Source organism: Alexandromys fortis, unplaced genomic scaffold, assembly GCF_014885135.2.
Source record: "Alexandromys fortis isolate MF-2015 unplaced genomic scaffold, M_Fortis_MF-2015_v1.1 scaffold_97, whole genome shotgun sequence".
NCBI lineage: Eukaryota > Metazoa > Chordata > Mammalia > Rodentia > Cricetidae > Alexandromys > Alexandromys fortis.
The window spans coordinates 2,580,136-2,604,880 of NW_026067981.1; the positions used below are offsets into that span (position 1 = coordinate 2,580,136).

The following is a 24,745-nucleotide window of genomic DNA, read 5'->3' on the forward strand; positions in this document are numbered from 1 at the left end:
TTCTTCTGGTGAGACACCAGGTTAGTCTGAAATGGAGTCTTCCAAGTCTACACTTCAGGAAATTCTAGCATATGAGTTTCCAGAACTCTGACCCTTATATCAGCTTCCTGCTAAGGAACCAGATGGAGCTGGCCCTGCAGCCTCCCTGCACCCATAATATCTTGTCCATTTAGAGAATGCCTACATTCAAACTACTTTGTGGTCCCCTGGGAGCCAATGGTTGTGTCTTACTCATCCGCGTGGATCAAGATTCCACACTGAGCCTGGCAATAGCAAGTAAAGCCTTGGTCTTGATGCCTGTGTCCTTAGCCTGATTCCTGCTCATCTGTCATGGTAACAGACAATCTGATGGCATTATTTAGCCAGTGACTCAGATCATAAAACCTGTGGATCTTTCCTGACTCCTCATATATGCTACATCCCATCTGTTAGAAAACCTTGTTCTCTTAACTTCCAAACGTGTCCAGCAAATCACGCTGCACTGCTGGACGCGCTGGCTCAATCTACTGCTATCTACTCCCTCCACTGTAGCCCCTTCTACAGACATAGCTCTCTTTTCTTTTACATGTTCTTTTCCTAATGGGTATGAATTTTTAAAACATGTCGAGCCATGTCTATACTATACAAAGTTCAAATGACTTGCTAGTCCAAGTAGAAGAAACCCAAATCCCTATAATGGCCCATGGATCCTCCCACCCCCAACCCGTCCACATCTCACTTTCCCCTTGATATTGTAGAATTGTTGTTGTGAGGAGTCATGCAAGGGCTTTCCTCCCATGCATTAAGGTCCTTGTGATCAAGGTCTCGGGGCTTTGGAGATTCTTGAACGTATGTGAGTACCAGGGAACGGTTTGATTTACTCCTTGGTTGCACTCAGATCCGCGGGAGAGTGGAGACTAACTCGTGTAAGAAAAGACAGCACATGAGAGCGGGTAGGATCTGGGGCAAACTGTCTCTCAAGTTTTTGGAGTTGCTTTGGGTTAAGGCCAACGGTTTGCCATTCATCGTTATTTAAAGAGCCATGCTGGAGCTGAAGGGATGACGAAGATGCAAAGATCAGGCGATAGTTTAAGTTCAAGAGAAGCGAGTCAACTTCAGGACCAGAAGGGGCAGCTTGAGGCCTTTCTACATGTTCCTCTTGCTTAGCAGCTGCGTCTTTGATAATCCTGAATACAAAAATTTCACACTCATCTTCCCATAGGGCTTCTTGGACCTACTCTATATGCTGAGGTTGGAGACACCATGAAAGTTCACTTTAGAAACAAAGCAGACAAGCCCATAAGCATCCATCCTCAAGGAATCAAATACAGCAAATTTTCAGAAGGTAAGATGAGTTTGTGATACCTCTAACAAGAGAATGGGTTGATCGCTTTAATATTATTGCTAGATATTTTTACAGCTGGGATTGTTCACTGTGCACTCTTAGAGAAACTGTAATTATAAAAACTGTTCCTGCTTTCGGTTTCAGAGATAAAAACTAATGGCTTAGAGCCACCTAAATACCAGGATTTTGTTAAGTTCCTGCACCTAATAAGGTGGGTGGGAAAATCATCTCACCTCTCTGAATTCCATATGTTCACCTTAAAATGGCACCTTAAAACAGCACAGTCTAAGATGGTTTTAGGCAGAGATAAGCCCATGTGTCTACAGTAAGTGCAAGCAATAATGCACACAGACAAATGCAGGGCAAATGCACTCTGCTTGAACTCCATGGCTACTACTATGCTTCCTTCCCCTGCTTCTGTGAGTTTTAACAGGCACACACAAAACCCCATGGGAATTAAGGTGAGCAAACATTTTTTTAAAGCCATCTACTAAATACATTCAGCTTTGCAGGCAACGAGATTTATGCTGCCTTGGAAAGAGGACATTTTGATTGAGGAGTTGCTCTATCAGATTTGCTTGTGGGCATGTCTGTGGAGAACTTTCTTGACTGCTAATTGATAAGGGAGGTCCCAGCCCACTGTGGATGGTGCTATCCCTGGGCAGTGAGCCTGGGCTGTATAAAACAGGTAGCTAAGCATACCAGGGACGCAAACCCATGAGCAGAGTTCTTCAGTTACTGCTTCAGTTAATGCTGTGAGTTCCTGCCTTGGCTTCCCTCCAGAACAGACTGTCATCTGTAATCCAGGTCAACCCTTTTCTTTCCAAGTTGCTTTTGGTCAGTGCTTTATCACAGCAAGAGAAACGGGAATTGGAATAGTTGGCAAGTTCCCGGACAAGACACTGTGCACAGAAGTCTCTTCTCTGTTGTCTGATTTCATACAGTGATTAGTGTGCTTATGAGGTTTCTCGACTAGAGTTCAGCAGTGCAGGGCAGGAGAGGGGAGCAGCAGCATGGTCAAACATCATTGTGATGTTTGACCTTCCAAGCATCACAATGAGGGAGAAAGTGAGAGTGTGGACTCTGGCCCTCAGCTCAGTTGTTTGCAGAGGGAATGGACCTTGCAACATCACTCATCTCCCTCTAATGTTTATTTGCCCCCCATTACTCAGTCAGCAAGCGTTTGTGAAACCAAATGACTGGCCACGCCCCTAGCACATCTGCTTGCAGCTTCTTAGCATTGTGCATGAGTGCCTATATTTCCATAAAGTCAAAAACAGTAAATTCAGCTAAATAGGAAAAATAAAAAACTTCCCTGGAAAACAAGATGCAAACTTAGTATATACTTTCCTTCATGTAGAGACAAGACTCCTCCCATTGTACCATGCCCTTTGGGATTAAAATGCAGTATCTCCTCATATCTGTGTCTAGCACTCACCCTCACCTATTGCCTACCTCTGTGGCTGGACCTAGTTTGCTGGGGGTAAAGCAGCTACATGGTGAGCCAGCAATGTGAGAGTCCAAATTCTTTATCTCAGAAGTAAACATTCAACAGATGGGCAGTGTGAGACAGAGACAATAAGGATAGGTTTGAGAAGCCATCATGGTAGGTAGGTTGAAGATGAACTCCCCTGTTGGACAGAATACACAAACTTATTCCTGGAAATGCGTACAGTTCCTTTCTAATGGTATTGATGTTTTTAAGCTTTGTATCAGGTCTAGGAAAACAGCTCAGCAGGTAAGAGTGCTTACTGAACAAACATGGCCACCTGAGTTCAAATTTCGGGAACTCCCATAAAAAACAAGGCATGGCCAGGAGCGTCTATAACATTCAGTGCTTGTGGACAGGGGATAGAGACGGGAGCTCTCTAGGGCTTGATGGTTACCAGCTGAATTTCATGTTCACAAAGAAACTCTGTCTCAAGGGATGAAGGGCAAGAATGAGTAAGTCATCAGAAGTCCTCTGGCTTACACACAAACACACACACACACACACACACACACACCACTGTAAAAACCCCAAACCCTAAAAAAACCAAAAAAACTAACACTAAAGTAAATTTAATTGAAATGAAATTTAATTTTAAAAAAGTCTTTAAGTAGCATGCATTGCAGTATTGGTAAGGTTTGAGTGATTATTTTAAGGAAGTCTCTTTCATGATAAGTCTTAATATTGTTATTATTCTTTTTTCTTCTCTCTCTATGTCTCTTCTTCTCCTTCCCTCCCCCCTTCTCTCTTTCTCTTTGTCTGTGCCGCCGTGTGTGTGTGTATGTGTGTGTGTGTGTGTGTGTGTGTGTGTGTGTGTGTGTAAATGATGGGGGATCGGATACAGCACCTCACACATTCTGGGAAAGCACTATTACCACTAAGTTGCATTTCCAGACCCTTGATAGTATTCTTTCATGGGATTTATATTCTTGTATTTACCTGGGGAGTTGCATTGTACTGTACCACAAAATTAATTTTAGTTTTATATAAAATGCTTTAAATTATATTTAATGTTATAACTCTATTACATTTAACCATCTTCTAGTAGGCTGGAGCCCTAAATCTTTTTTTGTTGATTTTATTGAGCTCTACATTTTTCTCTGCTCCCTTCCCTTCCTCTCCCCTCCTTTTCAACCGTCTCCCATGGTCCCATGGTCCCAATTTACTCAGGAGATCTTGTCTTTTTCTACTTCCCATGTAGATTAGAACTATGTATGTCTCTCTTAGGGTCCTCATTGTTATCTAGGTTCACTAGGATTGTAGACTGGTTTTCTTTGCTTTATATCCAAAAACTACTTATGAGTGAGTACATATGATATTTGTTTTTCTTGGTCTGGGTTACCTTATTTAATATGATGTTTTCTAGTTCTATCCATTTGCCTGCAAATTTCAAGATGTCTTTTTTTTTTTTTTTTTTTTTTTTTACTGTGTAGTACTCCATTGTGTAAATGTACCACATTTTCCTTATCCATTCTTCAGTCGAGGGGCATTTAGGTTGTTTCCAGGTTTTGGCTATAACAAACAATGCTGCTATGAACATAGTCAAGCACACATGTCCTTGTGGTATGATTGAGCATCCTTTGGATATATACCCAAAAGTGGTATTACTGTGTCTTGAGGAAGGTTGTTTCCTAATTTTCTGAGAAATCACCAACTGATGTCCAAAGGGGCTATACCAGCTTGCACTCCCACCAGCAATGCAGGAGTGTTCCCTTATCCCACACCCTCTCCAGCATAAGTTGTCATCAGTGTTTTTGATCTTGGCCATTCTTACAGGTATAAGATGGAATCTCAGAGTTGTTTTGATTTTCATCTCTCTGATATAAAGCCCTAAATCTTAAAAATAAATCCAACGAAGATTGTAGTTTGCATCCAAGTGCTGTAATGAGTTTCCATAACATTTCAATTCTTGACACAAGTTTATTTATTTCTACCAAGTATGAAACAAATTATAATGATAAATAAAAAAAATCTCATAAATCACAAAACTCTGCATTGTTCAATTTTTAAAAAACCTCATATGCAGTAGAATCAAGTTCATTATATAACGCCAGCATTAATTTTCCCATTGTCTAAATTACAGCTTCTAAAGGAATATCTGGACCTTTGCATGCACAGAGGCATCCACTGTGCTTAATAAATGGGGAAGAAAGAGCTCACAAAGGAGAAGTAACAAGGGAGATTAGATGAATGGTTGCCCTAAAGGGCAACCAGAGCCTCTTTACAGAGGCTCCTTCCCAAAGCTTCCATGCACCATTTCACGTTTTAAGACATACTGGGGCCTCGTTGAAAATAATTAGTACCTCATGGCAAAAGTAAACACATTATAAAGTTGACCAAGAACCGAGCAGGAAATGAACAGAGCCAAGTGAATATAAAATGAAGGAGAACTCTTGTGAAAGGGGTTTGCTCTGCTACAGGATGAACAAGGTCTTCTAAGTCATATCACGATCCATCCTGTCCATTTCTTCTTTTCAATTTAGAGTTTAACTTCATTTTGATTACCAAGTCAAAGTCAGATTGACCAAAACAGCAGCAAAAACAAAATAAAACAAACAAGTCACATTTCATGACTGCTTCCTCTAAATAGCTGTTTTGGTTTTGTTCTGTATTGTATAGGTCACAAAATGAGAAATATAACATTTCTGTTTTGTTCTAAAAGCAAAGTAATCTGCTATGAAAAGATAAGAGAACAGATAAAAGTGCTCTCCGATCACTCCAGTAGTGAGCCCGTGTGCACTTACAGACCACATCCCATGTGCAAATCTATTGCTCACCCTTATTTCCCAATGTCCAAATCTCACCTCTTCAACTTAATTCAAATTATCATTCAAGTATGCAAAATGCTGCTTTACATAAAAATGTGAAATGAAGTTCTCCTTGTGGACATCTCTTTGTGTTGCCGTGGCAACATTTTCAGTATTTATGCATGTGTCATAGCATCCTGTTTTGTACAGGTTTTAAAACCCACTGAACGTTAAATTTGAGTGTGAGCCTTTAAATTTTCACAAATAAATCTGATGACACAAGGAAAATCAGTTGCACAAGGAAAATCAGATGTAAGGTAACTCTTACATCAAGACAGACAGCATGTTCTGATTGTGGTCCCTCATTGAGTAGCCTTGGGAAATAAACAGAGGTCAAAGCCAACACAACTACAGCACCACCATGTCCTTACCCTGGTCTCCTTTGCATCTGCACCAAACACAGAGCCTGGGATTCTTGAGGTGGTGGTGGGAGCCATGGTTATCATTATTGGGCTAAGCTGAAGGACTGATGACTTATTAGAAATAGGGACACTGGGTTATCTTCCCTTTGCTCAGAAATGTGTTAATTTTGTGGGCAATTATAAGCAGTTACATTGTCTTATTACAGACTTTCCTCACCTTAAAATAGATACATTACTGATATAGATTCCCATGTTTGTGTTTTTCAAATTTCATGTGTTAGACACCTGATCCTCAGCAAGAATATATCAAGAGTGGGGCCTTCAGAAGGGATTTAAGTCATGGAGTCACAACCCTCATGGTGGGGTTTGTGCCCTTTCAATGGAACCACAAGTGGAGCTCTCCCACCCTGTGTGTGTCCCATGTGACTATGACAGAGAGCCGTCTGCACCAGGGAGGGGCACGTGAGAGCACCACCACATTGAAATCCACACACAGCCTCTATCATGAAGAATGGCTGTGCTTAGCTGCCACCCAGTCTAGGGCACTCTGTCATAGCAACCTTAGCCACCCCAATCTCAGTTTTCTCAGCTATGCTAGAACACAAGAGCACTAAGATATATCTCATCTAAACACAGTATTAGATCTGTAATGTCAGCACTTGAGATGCTGAGATAGAAGGCTTGTGATTGAGAGGATAGCTTGGGATACGGAGTGTGTGTGTGTGTGTGTGTTTTCTAGTCTTCACAACCCATCAAAAATACTATCTCTAAAAAAAATACTATCTCTAAAAAATGAATTATTTTATCTTAATTTAAGGTAAAGGGCTTCAAAGGGTATTAAGAGTCCCTCCCAAATTATCAGGGGTACAAATTAAATAATACCTCATGTCAACAACAGCCTCTACATACATGTGCACACAGGTATATATGCACCTGACCACACATACAATCATACACATACACCTACATATTACATACATGATATAGGAGGGTCATCTGTCTATGTGTTACTTTCATTGGTTAATAATGAAACTGCCTTGGCTTTTTGATAGGGCAGAATTCAGATAGGTGGAGTAGACTGAACAGAATGCTGGGAAAAAGAAAGCAGAGTCAGGCAGACGCCATGATTCCCCTTCCCAAGATGTACGCTGTCTAGACTCATGCTGGTAAGCCACGACCTTGTGGTGGCATACAGATTATTAGTTATGGGTTAGTCAAGATGTGAGAGTTAGCCAATAAGAGGCTAGAACTAATGGGCCAGGCAGTGTTTAAATGAATACAGTTTCTGTGTAATTATTTCAGGTGTAAACTAGCCAGGGAGCCAGGATCCCAGCAGAAACGCAGCCCACCGCTCCCTTTACAACAGATTGGCGCCCAATGTGGGGCTTGAACCCATGACCCTGAGATTAAGAGTCTCATGCTCTACCGACTGAGCTAGCCGGGCAGCGGGAAGCAGCCCGCTGCTCCTTTTACAACACATAAACATGTATAATATCAGTCAAATAAATTTAAAAGAAACATCACCACCATATGTAGCACAGAGTCAGAGAAGGAGTGAACTGTGTTAAATCAGACATCTAAAAGCTAAGCAGACATTTTATCTCAACCTCTTACCCTACCAAGAAGACCACATTTGTCTTTTGGAGGGCCTGTAAAGGTAACAGGAAGATGCTACTTCCCACTATAGGAATCCTAAGCTGCTAAAGCAGTAGAAGCTTCTAGTCAGGAAACAACCTAGGAGGCTGTGGAGGAGACCATTTAGGAGGGGCCAGCATGCAAACCTCATGTAGGGCAGCTCAAGGAACCACAGGCTGACCACTTGTTGCACAAAGAATGACCAGGGAGGGTGGCCTTCTTATCAGTGCAGCTTTGCTACAGAGCTTGCAGAGATAAAGACCCGTGCTTGTCCTTTGAGACACTTCCTCATAAGCTCTTCTATTAAGAGCTCATGCTACTAAAATATCTTAGAGTAACTCTAACCAAACAAGTGGAAGACTTGTATGACAAGAACTTTTACTCTTTGAAGAAAGAAATTGAAGAAGACACCAGAAAGTGGAAAGATCTCCCACGCTCTTGGGCAGGAAGAATAAACATAGTAAAAATGTCAATCTTACCAAAAGCAATCTACAGATTCAATGCCATGCCCATCAAAATTCCAGCAAAATTTTTCCCAGACCTCGAAAGAACGGTACTCAACGTCATATGGAAAAGCAAAAAACCCAGGATAGCCAAAACAATCCTGTACGATAAAAGAACTTTGGAGGCATCACAATTCCTGACTTCAGACTCTACTACAGAGCTACAGTACTGAAAACAGCCTGGTATTGGAATAAAAACCGACAAGAGGACCAATGGAATCAAATAGAAGACCCGGATATTAATCCACACTCCTTCAAACACCTGATTTTTGACAAAGAAGCAAAAAATATCAAATGAAAAAAGAAAGTGTATTTAACAAACAGTTCTGGCATAACTGGATATCATCATGTAGAAGAATGAAAATAGATTTATATCTATCACCGTACACAAAACTCAAGTCCATATGGATCAACATAAAGCCAGCCACACTGAACATCATAGAAGAGAAAGTGAGAAGTATACTTGAACTCATTGGCACAGGAGACCACTTCCTAAATATAACCCCAGCAGCACAGACACTGAGAGAAACAATTAATAAATGGGACCCCCTGAAACTGAAAAGCTTTTGTAAAGCAAAGGACATGGTCAACAAGACAAAACAACAGCCTACAGAATGGGAAAAGATCTTCACTAACCCCACATCAGACAGAGATCTGATCTCCAAAATATACAAAGAACTCAAAAAATTGGTCATCAAAAGAAAAAATAACCCAATAAAAAAACTGAGTACAGACCTAAACAAAGAACTCTCAACAGAAAAATCTAAAATGATTGAAAGATACTTAAGGAAATGTTCATCATCCTTAGTCATCAGAGAAACGCTGAGATTCCATCTTACACCTGTAAGAATGGCCAAGTTCAAAAATACTGATGACAACTTATGCTGGAGAGGTTGTGGGGTAAAGGGAACACTCCTGCATTGCTGGTGGGAATGCAAGCTGGTATAGCCCCTTTGAATGTCAGTGTGGCAATTTCTCAGAAAATTAGGAAACCTTCCTCAAAATGCAGTAATACCACTTTTGGATATATACCCAAAGGATGCGCAATCGTGACACAAGGACATGTGCTCAACTATGTTCATAGCAGCATTGTTCATCATAGCCAGAATATGGAAACAACCTAAATGTGGTACATGTACACAATGGAGTACAACACAGAAACTGTTTTTCCTGAAGTGTTTGTGCTTTTGAAACGATGAATGCTTGATTTTAGCCTTACTCCTTTCTTTCCCCATCTCTGTTCTTCTCTGCCTCCCTCTTGTCATTTCCTTTGATTGACATGTAATAAAGTACACCAAATTCAAGGATAATACTGGGTGAATATTAACCAATGTGTCTGATCTGACAGCCAGTCCCAGTTCCCACTGACTCTTGGCCCAATCATATCACACACTTCAGGCTCAACTCCCTGTATTATGATGGGCTCGACTTTTACCAAACAAAGGAAGCTCCATCCCAAAGTGGAATCCCAAGGGTGAAAAACTTGGCTTAATTGAACGAGGAATGCCTCTGGCAAAGAGGAAGTCCATCCTTCTTGATTGCCTATGACCCTGACCTCTCCCCTTCCTGCTCTCACTTGCTCCATCTCTACCATGTCTCAACCTTCCAAACCCCTTTTCATCTAGGTTCTTCTTCAAAAGCGGAAGATTTTCTATATCACCCTTCTGCTGCCAGAGAGAGCAGCCAGCAAGCATAGATTGTCAATGGGCTTTTGCACAATGAAGTGAGGTATCTGCACTTCTAGGACAGACTGATTTCATATGCCCAAGGATTAGACTGCATACTGGAGCTAGATGCAGCCATGGTGGGGATAGGAACTGGAATGACTCAACTAAGAGACTGAAAAAAACAAAACAAAACAATAGGACTGAGTACCATTGCAGTGGAAAAGAACATATGTGCTCAGTGCTAAACAAAACAATATGTAAACAGCACTCACATCCTATGCTAACACTAAGTTTAAAGCATACTAATTCTTGTATTATGAGGTGGCTTACTGCTAAAATTGATTTGAGTCTCTGATTACATATAAACAATCCTTCCAATACCCGGATAAGTAGCAAGTCATCATGGTATTGTGTAGAGGTGGGAATGGGGGGGGGGCGACTCTGTCTGATTATGGAAGTTGCTATGAAAGTAGGTAATTTGCAGAGAGCTAATCTTGGGTTCCTCACACTGGAGAGTGATGGGAAAATCCAATTGTCTTTGTGGCTGTCACTTCTCCAGGGGCTTCTTACACCGACCACACGTTCCCAGCAGAGAGGATGGATGATGCCGTGGCTCCTGGGGAAGAGTACACCTACGAGTGGGTCATCAGTGAGGACAGTGGGCCCACACCCGATGACCCGCCTTGCCTCACCCACATCTACTACTCCTATGACAACCTGACCCAGGACTTCAACTCAGGGCTGATCGGACCTCTACTTATCTGTAAGAAAGGTAAGAGCAGTAACACCAGATTCAACCACAGCAGAGACCCTGGAGTACCTAAGAGATTGTACTGGGGTGAGGCTTGGAGAACCTTGGAACCTTCTTGTAGGTGATGCAGGAGAGGGCAGTGGAGACCAGATCATGAATGAGGAAAAATATCACCTGGTACCAACTTTTCCTGTTTCTTCTAAAACCTCCCTTCACCTTAGTTATGGCAATTCTGACACTGTGTCTGCATGTTTGCCTGACCAGTCATCTTTACTTCAAAGTCAGGTCTATTTATTTTAAAGTGTATAGCACCCTACTCACTGAGAGAGTTCCAGGAAAGGACACTGGCTGGTACAACTGAGGTAGCTGAGGTTTCTTTTGGTGATTTGGTTTATAAACATGTATACTCCAACTCTCCTTCTTTGTTGTTATTTGGTTGAGGATGAGTTGGTTAGTTGGTTGGTTGGTTGGTTGGCTGATTGATCTTTTATTTTTTTTAGTAGACCTTGAACTCATAACGATATTTCTCCCTTAGACTCCCATGTGGTAGGACTGCAGGTGTGAACCACCATTCCCAGCTCAGTTTACTTTCTTATAAACAAGCTGAACACTTTAGGTGTCGGCCACAGACTTCGTGAGTGTCAACTTTTGCTGACCTATGTAGATCTGTGTCTTTGAGACCTGGGATTTGAGGACCTTAAGGAGTGGGCAGTCTACAGTCTAACGCTGGAGACAGTTTCCCATCAGTTTCAGCGTGCTTTTATAATAATACTCAAGTGAAACGAAGAAAGCGATGATCCAAGGAAGGTTGTTGGAGTTCAGAAAAACATGAACAGTAAAACATGTAAATCAACTCCAACAAACACATACTAAATATTGACAGAGCAGCCCGTTCCCAGAACTCTCCCAGGACTGCCCAGTTTAAACACGATTGCCTGGCACGTACCATCGATGACATCTGGGAAAGCACAAAAGCAAGGCAGAGGCCACATCCAGGTTCAGGCGCACGGAGGACAGACTCGGTATATTCTTTCATCAGATTGGGTTCTGACATCCAGCAAGAATAAACATGTCATATAAACCGAACGTAAATGTTTAACAAGAGTCACAGAATACGTCCAAGAACAGGAAACAAATCACCTGAGATAAAGGCCCTCTGCCTTTCTTCCCTGAGCCTCTCTCAGTTCCCCACGGCGTTGTTCACCATGGGTCATTCTTGCGACCACCATGCTCAGACAGTGAGGCATTCCATTAGCTATGTTCTTAGAATTACCTTGACTTTCTCTTCTCCTTCTCTTACTCTGAGAGACTTCAACCCACCTTCATTGAAACCATGAAAGAGCCACAACAAACTGTACCAGGGGATAATGCCATTAATACCTATACACAAGCCATATACCCAGCTACTTATTCATCATGCAAACATATTTTTAAATTTCCTGGCATATAAAAGATACTGCAATTGCACTGAAAGAATTTATTCTTATAAAAGGCATTTTCATTTTATCACCATTTTTACTCATATAAATGAGTTTACACAAACATTTCTCTAGTTGAGTGCCCCATTTTTCTGCAAACAAGGAAGCTGTATTCAACATGGGGCTTTGTGTTGTACCATCTGAGCTGAGACACGCATTCTGGTCTGGAAGACTGGAAGAAATATGTGTTTTTTGTTGTTGATGGTAGTCATTTTGAGCCTTTTTCCCCACAAGTAAACAATTGTTAATTTATTTTATGTAAATATTTTATTTTTTTTACTTTTTATTGATTTGTTTTGTGGATTTTGCATCACACATTCTGATCTCATTCATCTTTCCATCCCTTCGCATCTGCCCTCTGCCACTGCAACCTCCCCCGACCCAAACAAAACAAAATATTTTTTTTAAGAAGGAAGGAAGGAAGGAAGGAAGGAAGGAAAGAAGGAAGGAAGGAAGAAAAACCTTGTGAAAACTGCAGTGTGCCACAGTGAATCGCGTAGTGTACCCTTTACCCCACACATCTTTACTTTCAGGTGTTCACTTCAAAGAGTTGTTGGTCTGGTTCAAGGCCTCTGGCTGCTGCTGGGCCCTCCTGGACATCCTCTTGGAATCTTTCTGGACTGCTCTTGTGTTGACTGAGTTTTCTGTCTTGCCCGGTTCCCGCCATCATTAAGTCCCAAGAAATCACACAGAGGGCTACATTAACTGTAAACTGATTGACCCATTAGCTCAGGCTTCTTATTAATTCTCATAACTTACATTAGCCCATTATTTTTGTCTATGTTAGCCACATGGCTCAGTACCATTTTCTGCGAGGCAGTCACATCTTGCTTCTTTTGTGGTAGGGTCACAATTGTGGACCAAGCTTTCTTCTTCCCAGAATTCTCCTGTTCTTTTCGATCCACCTCTACTTCCTGTCTGGTTCTCCTGCCTATACTTCCTGCCTGGCTACTGGCCAAGCAGCATTTATTTAAAATATAATTGACAGAATGCAGCCCATTGTCCCACATCACTCTTGGACATCCTACTGTTGCCCTGTGTTGTGGAGATCCTGCAACTTTGGATCTGCAGGACTGGCCCCTTCACATGCTCTAGCAGATCACGGATGGGGTGGATGTTGGGGTGGACAAACTTATATCCCTGGTTTGGGGCCTGGGTGGTAGCTGGGTTGGTCAGCCCACCAGCTCTCCCTTATCCTCATCAGTAGGGCAAGCTCTCCATCACCTCCCTGGCTAGCTCTCCCTTTGCAGCAGGCAGTAAGGGGTGGAGCTAGTTCTCCTGCTCACACCCTCAGTGTCAGCTGACCCGCATCTACACCACCACTACTACACAACTCTACTGTGTTGCTCAGGTGAGGTGCAGGGCTCACTCCCTGCAAGTGCTGCAGGCAGTGGGGGGCAGAACCAGTTCTTCCGCTCTCATGACCTCAGGACCAGCTCTCCCACCCACCATAGGGCACAAGGGGCAGGGGAGGGGAGGTTTTGGCTTTTGGTGGTAGACTTTTACTGCATAGTCCAACATGTATTTGAACTCCCTATATAGCCCAGGCTGGTCTCAAACTCATGATCCTCCTGCCTCAACTTCCTGAGTACTAAGATTTTAAAAACAGATCATAGGACCTGGCTGGGAATGTATGTTTCAAATTTATATCAACACTCTTGGTTCTGGCCCCAAGTTCAGATGTGTGGGAACACTGAAGGTACTCTTCAATCCGGAATGCGATGGAGGCATGTCTCTTCTCTCTCAGGCACACTAACTGAGGACGGGACTCAGAAGATGTTTGACAAGCAACATGTGCTGCTGTTCGCTGTGTTTGACGAAAGCAAGAGCTGGAGCCAGTCGCCATCCCTAATGTACACAGTCAATGGCTTTGTGAACAGGACGATGCCAGGTAACATAGGGGCCGCACACCATTCAGCAAAGACAGTGTCACTGGTACCTTGGACCCACTGGTTCTGTAAGGTAGCTTACCACATACACTGGTTTCCATTGCTTAGGAGCAAATTATCACAATCGTGTGCAATGATTCAGTGACTCTCAGGACCTTTACCATCATCATCTTTTGTGTGTGTGTATGTGTGTGTGCGTGTGTGTGTCCTATCCAGGAAATACAACAGATAAATCAGAAGGCAACAGGAACTTGTTAGGTGTTGCATCTGAGTATATAATTTCTACTCAAGTACAGAGTCACTCTCTAATAGGAATGCTCAACAGAAAGAATGAAATAAAAGGGCTGGAGAGATGGCTCAGTGGTCAAGATCACTGGCTGCTCTTCCAGAGGTCCTGAGTTCAATTCCCAGCAACCACATGGTGGCTCCCAACCATCTGTGATGGTATTGATGCCTTCTTCTGGTGTGCATGAAGACAGAGCATTCATGTACATAAACTACATAAATAAGTAAATCTTAAGGAAACAAATAAAGATATGTTTAGTAAAGATAAATGGGACTATGCTCTACCATACAAATATTTTATTAGTTGTTCAAAAGTCTATTGATAAACAATATGCAGTGGCATATAGAAAATTTTCTCTCCTCATCTACAGATAAAGAGTTCTGCAAAAAGGTGAAATCATAGCAACTCTACAGTGGAGGGAAAGCTGACTTCCACTGCACTAGTCAGTTTTCTATTGCTGTGATGAAATGCTGAATGCTGGCTACCATATAAAAAAAGATGCTTAAAAAAGAATTCAGTTTCAGAAGCAGAAAGCTCAAGACTGGCTAGGCTCCTCAACTCAGCCTTTGGTGAGGGACCACTTGTCTGTGTCATAGTAGGGCAAAGAAGCAAAAGGGAAGTGGCTACATGTAGAAGAGGCCAAGAACAGGATGGCCTTGCTTTATAATAACTCACTCACCCCGTGAGAATTAACCAAAGTTCCAGGAGAACTACATTAATCTCCTCCAAGGACAATCTCTGCAGTGACCTAACCACTTGCCTCTAAGCTCTATGTTTGAAAGGTTCTATCACCTGAAATCCACCACACAGAGCCAAGCTTCTGGTGTCGCAGCCTTTTAGGAGACATGCTGTAACCATAGCAACCACCAATACCACTTCCACTTCTTCTAGGTCTTTCTAGTAAAACTAACTTAGAATGAAAAATTCAGGAGATATATGCACGTGTGTGTGTGTGCGTGTGTGTGTGTGTGTGTGTGTGTGTGTGTGTGTGTGTGTGTGTAGATGTAGTAATAACAACTCAGGGAGAAAACCTAGATTTGCTCTTTCTTTGCTCCCATGGTGACTGGGGAATTGTTCATTTGCTCTGTGGGAGACTCTAACCTTGGCTTCTATCCTAGATTTACATTCAGATTTTAAATTTGCAATCACAAGATACAAGATAACTGGCTACAAATTGGTCCCCTAGGATATATACATATATACACATACATACATAAGTAAATATACATATGTCCCATAGCATATATGTATATATTATATTTATGCTCAGTTTAGGAAAGATGAAAGTATTTCCCTATTAAAAAATTCTAAGGGCTGCTGAGATGACTGAGAGAGTAAGGGTGCTTTTTCTCCAGGCCTGATGACCTGGGTTCGATCCCTCAGATCCACTTGGTGGAAAGAGAGAACCAGTTTTCACGGGTTGTCCTCTGACCTCATTGTGAATCATGTGATTCATGCACATACCCAAAACCAATCATTAAACAATTGTAAACAAAAATAAAAGTTCTAAATTTCATTGTGCATCAATATCACAAACGACTTCTTTTACAGAGAAACCAACGTTGTCAAGAGTTGAGGTCTGGATTGCTTTCCATTTTTATTCTGTTTCATTTGGCACCATCTTCTGCCTGGCTCCTTCAGCTCTGGGTATTGATTCTGAGTTCCAAAACTAGATTCTTCCAAAGCTGAGACTGAACTAAGTGACCTCTCCCTTGGAAGATCTGAATTTGCACCTCATTCATCTCCCTGCCTTTGTGCTGTCCTTACCAACTAGTAGGCTCAATATGCTGTTTCCAGAAGTGGAATTAACAATCCCATTATCTGTGTCCTGACAGGGAGAATAATCTGTGTAAATATATAAAAGCCAAAATGGCCGACTGCGCGTGTAAATAAAACAGAAACAACTTGATCAGGACAAAAAAATTTTAGTTGAAAAAGAAGGGGATAAATGCGCCCACAGAAACACACATACCTTCTAGCTACCTCCCAGCTTCCTGTTCACAATGTTCACCAAGGACAAATGCCTCCATGGATGAGAAACCAGTTCCCAGCCCATCCTCTTATATCTAGTGGTCATGGATCTGGGTAGGAGCCAAGGCTGGACTCTTTCCCAGAGCAAATGAGCATTTTCTCCATCACTGTGGCAACACAGAAAGCAAATCTGAGCTTTCCCCTTGGCTCTTTCTCTCTCAATTGTGATCAATCTGCCCATGAAAAGCTCTCAGCGTCCAGTTGCAGCAAGGACACCAGTAACACAGAGAGTAAACCATTGTCATTAAAACATTTCAAAAGTGGGTGAAGACACCATAGAACATCCTTTGCACATCTTCACACTTCTTTCTACTTTGACAGAACTTGACTTCTATCTGCATGAGAGGATTAGGGTCCTGACACTCTGGCCAGAACGATGTGACCAGTACTTTACTGATTCATACACTGAGAACCTTATATCTTGAGCGACCTCTCAGTCTTGGACCAACTGGGAGGGTTTGTCACATATTCAGCTGCCCCCTAACTTTAGTCCTTTAGCTGTTCTTGCAGTTCCGGGGGAAAAGGCCCTCTTTCTAAGCTCTATCCCCTCTTTGGGGGTACTACTTGCTGCTTGAGTTGTGACTCTTTGTTTGCGTGCCACTATGCATTCGGATGTTGTCTCTCCCTCTCAGATGTAACAGTCTGCGCCCATGACCATGTCAGCTGGCATCTGATTGGAATGAGCTCAGGGCCAGAGCTGTTCGCTATCCACTTCAACGGTCAAGTCCTGGAGCAGAACCAGCACAAGGTGTCCACCATCACGCTGGTCAGTGCTACGTCGACAACTGCGAACATGACCATGAGCCCAGAAGGAAAGTGGATCGTTTCTTCCCTCATCCCAAAGCATTATCAAGGCAAGACACCTTCCTGACCATTTTGTGATAGGTGCAGCTCCGTTTGTTCTCCTTTATCCTTTTAGCCAACTTCACCTAGACTCAAGCATCCTGGTTCCCAATGGCACCATTACACCCCCCTGCTCTTAGACTCATGACCCAGGGGTTGGAGATGAAAGAAGTGAAGGCATTGACAAAGACCTTCTAAAATAGAGGTCTCTATTTCTGTGAAAGAAGAAGAAAACTGATGCTTCTGTGGATACATTCGTGGGTGTCTTTCGCATGTAGCCAGGGGAAGGATCCCAGAGACTAGACAGAACAAGGTGAACATCCACAAATTTATAGAAGTATAGAGTTATGAAGACTGACAAGGCCATACATGAGAATGTGGTCCTGTACAATGAAAAAAGCTCAAAAGCCAGGCACAAAAAAAAAAAAAAACTCAATGTGTGTTGAGTGGACCATAGACATGTTCTGTGTTTGTTTTACTGAGGAAGGGGCTTACACTGCAGTCCAAGATGGCCTGAAACTCACCCTATGTTCTAAGCTGGCCTTGAACTCATGGCAGCCCTCCTGTCTCAGCCTCCCCAGTGCTGGGATTATAGGCATGAACCACCATGCCAGCTAGCAACATGTTAACTTCAGAGAGCAACAGTTAACTCTCCTGAACCAGCAGGAGTCGTGTGGTGCCGTGTAAATGAAACAGTTAGCTGTCATGTCACAGTTTTGCCTTTAAACTGTTGAAAGGAGCACTCATGTTGATAGAGTTGAAGATCTAAGAACATTCCGTTACTTTTGGAAACTGTTTGTTACCAACTGGTGTGTAGGCACTTGAGGAATAAATATTGTATGAGATCACATCCTGAGCAATGGAAATTATGTTAAAGTGGTGACACTGATAAACTCACTGTGGAATAATTATAAATAGGAATAAAGCAAAACTAAATCTAAAATTAAGGACAAGTGGTATTATGAATTAACAATCACATTAGTATACACCATTGTGTTCTTCATTTATCAAAGGGACAAATAACAAGAAAAGACAATTTTTTTTGTTTTGTTTATTGAGACAGGATTTCTCTTTGTAGGAGCCTGTCCTGAAACTTGCTCTGTAGACCATGCTGACCTCAAATTCACAGAGATTGCCTGCCTCTGCTTTCTTAGTGCTGGGATTAAAGGTGTATGCCACCACTGCCCAATGACAAAATTTTTATATTTAGTTATGAGAGAGAGAGAGAGAGAGAGAGAGAGAGAGAGAGAGAGAGCGCTATGTTAAGCATCAAACCCAGGGCCACCTACATGTTAAGTCCACACTTGATCATAGTCCTAGTCCCAGGGTTTTAAGTTTGCACCTCCATCAGGGAACCTTTCCAACTTCTTCCTCTAGCCCTTGCCTCTCATCCTGCTCTCTACTCTTGCGTCCTCTGTGGCCCATTATAAGAGTGTCTGAGCATTGCTTTACTGTTACTATTTGTATCCCATGAATTGTTTCTTTTTTTAAATACACATTTTGATGAATTTTTTTCTCTTAAATTCTACTGCTGACTTTCTATCTTAATCCAGCTGGGATGCAAGCTTACATTGACATTAAAAACTGCCCAAAGAAAACCAGGAGTCCCAAGACGCTCACGCGAGAGCAGAGGCGACACATGAAGAGGTGGGAGTACTTCATTGCTGCAGAGGAAGTCATCTGGAACTATGCACCTGTAATACCTACAACCATGGACAAGTGAGTCGGGGTCAGACCACCGTGCAAAGATTAGAGGCGCGCTCCTCTGGCGGGTCCTTAGGCTAAAATGTGATGCCCCAGTGGCCAACTCTCAAGGGACATACATATTGGTTTCCACCTAGACATTCTTTTCCTTATCAACATTTAATTGCCCCTAAATCACCAGAGGAATGTGGCCTGGTGATGATAACAAGAACAACAGCAGCTAGAATTCTTTGAATGCTTGCTACTGCTTGTAGTGGATGTTTGCTAAGGGCTTCCTGTCGGTTCTCAGTTCTATAAGTTCAGAGCTACTCTTCTGTTCTCATACCTGAGAGAAGACGCCAGAAAATAATAAGGAAAATTGGAAATTCTAGTAGCTTTTCATATGCCAATCCTAATAAGAAAGGTTAAAGTGGAATTTCACTGGATTGCTGCTCTGTGCCTATTAGACTGCCAGGTTCACATTACACCATCTGTTGCCAAGGCTACGGGAAACAGAACCTATCACACATTCTGGTAGCCCAGGGTGCTTCTAAAGATATTCTGTAGGATAATTTGACAAAATATGTCAGAATTGTAAGCATATACACCCTTTCCCAGCATCGCCCTGCTCCTGGAATTTAACTGCACAAAAGAATTCCTATTCGCGAGCAGAGGGCTGTGGGAATAAGGTGCATACTGCCGCGCTATTAATAGTAATAAAAATTAGAATCAATTCCGAAAGTCCGTCAGTTGGAAAAGAGTATCAAGTTACAGCACATTCATGCAATGGAATACTGTGAATCAAAAAGAAAGAGAGAGGAAGAGAGAAAGAAAAAAGAAAGAGAAGAAGGAAAGAGAGAAAGAAAGAAAAAAGAAAGAAGGAAGGAAAGAAAGAAACAAAGAGAGACAGAGAGACAAAGAGAGAGAGAGAGACAGAGAGAGAGAAGAAAGAACAAAAAAAAAGGAAGGTACAGACATTTTCTGTCAAGATCTCACCAGGTACCTATGACCTATTCAGTACTGGAGCAGGTGACTCTTAATTGCTAATTTTTGGTTGTGTGAAGGACATCAGGATGTTGCAAACTACTCTGAGACTAATCCAAGAAGTAGCATTTCAGCCAACCCCAAAGCAGAACTTGCATGCACAATGGTTTCCGACTGTTGCACTGGACTCTCTACTTGAAGTAGTTTGACTTTTCTTTTATTATGTCATTTCACTTTAAGGAAATACAGGTCTTTGCACTTGGATAATTTCTCAAATCAAATTGGGAAACAGTATAAGAAAGTTATTTACCGGCAATATGAGGACGAGACTTTCTCCAAACGCATGGAGAGTTCTGGTACCAAACAAAGTGGGATTCTGGGCCCTATTATTAGAGCCCAGGTCAGGGACACACTCAAGGTAAGCAAAGAAATATGGAGGTAGGGAAGAACTGAACCGAAAAGGCAGATCAGGGATTGGCAGTTTTCAATAGTTTTAAATGTATTCATATAATTTTAAATTCAAACACAGCTTTTAGTTTTACTTAGTATTTCATGCATTTATAGCCTATTCAATAATACAGGGTCTTGACAGATAAACCAGAAGGGCGTAAAACAGAGTCACAAGTAGGTGCAATGAAACAATCCCAAGTTTATTCTCACTTGAACAGCAAAGTAAAAAGGAAATATGTCTGAGCAAGGTTTACATGCCTGTGAACACAGCACCATTTGCCTCATGTAGAGAGCCAGGAGTAACTTCTTGTGTCCTTGACAAAATCCCCACAACTGTTGCAAAACAGAAGGGGTGGGCAGCTTTTGAAAATAACATTGTTCGTTATCAGTGTGAACATCCGAGTCAGGAAAGTGGAGAGAAAATGACTTCGGGACAGTCTAAGTATGTGGCTCTAATGGTTGGTCTCTATTCCAACAGCATTTATATCACCTGGGGCCTGTGATGGAGAGAGTTAACTCCCACAGGTTATCTTCTGATCTCATATGCACACTGTAACATACATGCTCTTAAACACACATACACACAGAGAGACACACGCACGCACACACATGTATACACACAGTGCACATGTGCACGCACATACTAGATGTAATAATAATATGCTTGAACATTATATTACATCACAGAGCTAGGTAAAGACCCAAGTAACAGACAACTGAATGTTGCATTTTCGGCAAGACCCTAGGATGTAGACAATCTTCATATCAAAGTTGATTTGAAGGCTTTGTCTGAAAACCAAGTAGAAGATAAAACTAAGGTTATCTATTTTTTTTTATTGAGAATAAGAAAAAAAGTTTCCGCCTCCTCCCAGCCTCCCATTTCCCTCCCCCTCCCCCACTCTTCTCCCCCTCCCCCCTCTCTTCTCCCCCTCCCCCCACTCCTCTCCCCCTCCCTCTCCTATCCAAAGAGCAGTCATGGTTCCCTGCCCTGTGGAAAGTCCAAGGTCCTCCCCCCTCCCTCCATGTCTAGGAAGGTGAACATCCCAACTGGCTAGGCTCCCACCAAGCCAGAACATGAAGTAGGATCAAAACCCCTTGCCATTGACCTTGGCTTCTCATCAGTCCTCATTGTTCACCATGATCAGAGAGTCCGGTTTTATCCCATGCTGTTCCCGTCACGGTCCAGCTGGCTTTGGTGAGCTCCCAATAGATCAGCCCCACTGTCTCAGTGGGTGGGTGCACCCCCCGTGGTCCTGACATCCTTGCTCGTGTTTTCCCTCCATCTGCTTCTCATTGGGACCTTGGGAGCTCAGTCCAGTGCTCCAGTGTGGGTCTCTGTCTCTATCTCCATCCATCACCAGATGAAGGTTCTATGGTGATATGAAAGATATTCGTCAGTAATGCTATAGGATAGGGTCAGTTCAGGTTCCCTATCCTCAGCTTCCCAAGGGACTAACTGGGGACATCGCCTTGGGCTCCTGGGAGCCACTCTAGGTTCAAATTGGGATCTAAGGTTATCTATTTAAGATTAATAGGACTTCTGTGAAAATCATGCCCTAGAGAAAGCCCATTTTGTTCATTTGAAAGTAAACAGATGACAGAGCCTTCTTTCCCCTCTTTCCTTCCTTCCCTCATTTTTGGCTCCACTAAGATGCCTTAGGTTTCAGAATAAGCAGATGTTGTCTGGAACTCAGGGTCTGGCTCTTGGGGCCCTCCAGGAAGCTAACTTCATTGACGTAATCTCAGGGAGCAAGACAAGCAGAGGCAGCACGGTTTCGTGGAGGAAAGGAATAGATGAGGACCAATCTGAAAGAATAAGGGAAGGGTTATGGGATCATCTGGGAGAGGAGGATGTAACTATGAGGGAAATGTAACTTCTCCTAAGCTGTTCCCCGAGGACAAAGTTCGATTTCTCGTCTTTATATGGGAGTAAGACTCTCCCAGAGACTCCTTCCTGCCTGGTAATGGTGGCGGGGCGAGGGATGGCTGCACGGATGAACAGAAGTGATTCCCCCATTTCTTGGTAATGGGCGGGGGGGAGGCTGGACTGCTGCACAGATAAACAGAACTGATTTCCCCATTGCTTGAGCACACACCTGCGGGTGTACATCCGCGTGTCACGTGCATACCTGCCCACGCATGCACACACAGAGGTGACTGTGCAAAGCTGCCATCTTTTGATCTAATAGTTCTCAAGAGTGACCTTCGATGCTGAAATAATTGATATGACTTAACTTTGTAGATTGTCTTCAAAAACATGGCCAGCCGACCCTATAGCATTTACCCTCATGGGGTGACATTCTCGCCTTACGAAGATGGAGTCAACTCTTCCTCCACCTCAGGTGGGAACCTTTCACTTCTACTGAAAGAGACTAATGACCGCTGAGAAACTTCCATGGTTTCCTCTTGTCCTATTTGCTCGGTGGTTATGACAAGTGCAGTCAGTAACACTTATGGAGGGGGAATCCCTAAAAATCCCAGCAAACCCTTCTCCCTTTAATGGTTACAAATGCAACGCCTTTCTGACTGTCTTTGGCGGCATCTAGTGGAGAAATATTGAACAGCTAAATGATAATCTGTAGTCAATCATTTTAGACAAACAGAATTATAACTCCTGATAGTAGTTACTCTAAATAAAAGCTAAGGTAGATATTTATTACGATGAAATAATTTCTTAGAAAATTAACAGTGTATATTTTCTTTCAGGCAGTCATACCATGATTAGACCAGTTCAACCAGGGGAAATCTACACTTACAAATGGAACATTCTAGAGTTTGATGAACCCACAGAAAATGATGCTCAGTGCCTAACAAGGCCTTACTACAGTGATGTGGACGTTACCAGGGACATCGCCTCTGGGCTAATAGGCCTGCTTCTAATCTGTAAGAGCAGGTCCCTGGATCAGAGAGGCATACAGGTATTTTAACCTTAGAGTAAACCTTAAAATAGGAATTTTTCCTGACTGGGTAGATTAGGTCTCCCTGCTGGACAATAGGGTTTTTCCTTCTAAAGTGCACCAGACAGTAGTCTTCTTTAGCAACAGTGTGACAATATTTTCATCAGGGGTCATCTTTTATGTTGTTGCTCTTTCTGTTTTCATTTGGATTCTCACTGCAGAGCACAGCCTGGGTGTGATGCTGGATATTTTTTTAAGTTTCTTTTTTTTTATTGATTTTTATTGAGCTCTACATTTTTCTCTGATACCCTCCCTGCCTCTCCCCCCAAGGTCTCAATGCTCCCAATTTACTCAGGAGATCTTGTCTTTTTCTACTTCCCATGTAGGTTAATCTATGTAAGTCTCTCTTAGTGTCCTCTTTGTTGTCTAAGTTCTCTGGTATTGTGGTTTGTAGGCTGGTTTTCTTTGCTTTATGTTTAAGAACCACCTATGAGTGAGTGCATGTGATAATTGTCTTTCTGTCTCTGGATTACCTCACTCAAAAGAATGTTTTCTAGCTCCATCCATTTTCCTGCAAAATTCAAGATGACGTTATTTTTTTCTGCCGTGTAAATGTACCACATTTTTCTTATCCATTATTCGGTCGAGGGGCATATAGGTTGTTTCCAGGGTCTGGCTATGACAAACAATTCTGCTATGAACATAATTGGGCACATGTCCTTGTGGCACAATTGAGCATCCTTTAGATATATGCCCAAAAGTGGCATTACTGGGTTTTGAGGAGGGTCTTTTCCTAATTTTCTGAGAAATCGTCACATTGACATCTAAAGGGGTCACACCAGCTTGCATACCCATCAGCAATGCAGAAGTGTTCCCTTTACCCCACAACCTCTCCAGCATAAGCTGTCATCAGTATTTTTGAACTTGGCCATTCTTACAGGTGTAAGATGGAATCTCAGAGTTGTTTTGATTTGCATTTCTCTGATGACTAAGGATGTTGAACATTTCCTTAAGTGTCTTTCAGTCATTTTAGATTCCTCTGTTGAGAATTCTTTGTTTAGGTCTGTACTCCATTTCTTTTATTGGATTATGTGATCTTTTGGTGACCAATTTCTTGAGTTCTTTGTATATTTTGGAGATAAGTCTTCTGTCTGATGTGGGGTTAGTGAAGATCTTTTCCCATTCTGTAGGCTGTCGTTTTGTCTTGTTGACCATGTCCTTTGCTTTACAGAAGCTTTTCCGTTTTAGGAAGTCCCATTTATTAACTGTTTCTCTTAGTGTCTGTGTTCCCTGTGCCAATGCATTCAAGTGTACTTCCCACTTTCTTTTCTATGAGGTTCAGTGTGGCTGGCTTTATGTTGAGGTCTTTGATCCATTGGGACTTGAGTTTTGTGCTTGGTGATAGATATGGGTCTATTTTCATTCTTCTACATGTTGATATCCAGTTTTGCCAGCACCATTTGTTAAATATGCTTTCTTTTTTCTTTTTTTTTTTTTTTTGGTAGCACACGCCTTTAATCCCAGCACTCAGGAGGCAGAGGCAGGCAGATCTCTGTGAGTTCAAGGCCAGCCTGGTCTACAGAGTGAGTTCCAGGACAGTCAAGGCTGCACAGAGAAACCCTGTCTCAAAAAAAAAATAAAACAAAAAAATAAAACAAGACAAAAA

The 24,745-nt window shown here is 42.3% G+C and overlaps 1 protein-coding gene across 1 annotated transcript in view; it reads left to right on the plus strand.

Annotated features, from left to right (window-relative positions):
* Positions 1-24,745, plus strand: part of F5 (coagulation factor V) — a 74,555-nt gene that overhangs the window by 12,112 nt on the left and 37,698 nt on the right. Inside the window, exons 3-10 of the mRNA XM_050158311.1 lie at positions 1,202-1,324; positions 10,347-10,559; positions 13,764-13,907; positions 16,855-17,076; positions 18,619-18,784; positions 19,973-20,150; positions 22,425-22,524; positions 22,889-23,100. Of these exons, the coding sequence (XP_050014268.1) occupies positions 1,202-1,324; positions 10,347-10,559; positions 13,764-13,907; positions 16,855-17,076; positions 18,619-18,784; positions 19,973-20,150; positions 22,425-22,524; positions 22,889-23,100 (1,358 nt within the window). The remainder of the gene's footprint in view (positions 1-1,201; positions 1,325-10,346; positions 10,560-13,763; positions 13,908-16,854; positions 17,077-18,618; positions 18,785-19,972; positions 20,151-22,424; positions 22,525-22,888; positions 23,101-24,745) is intronic.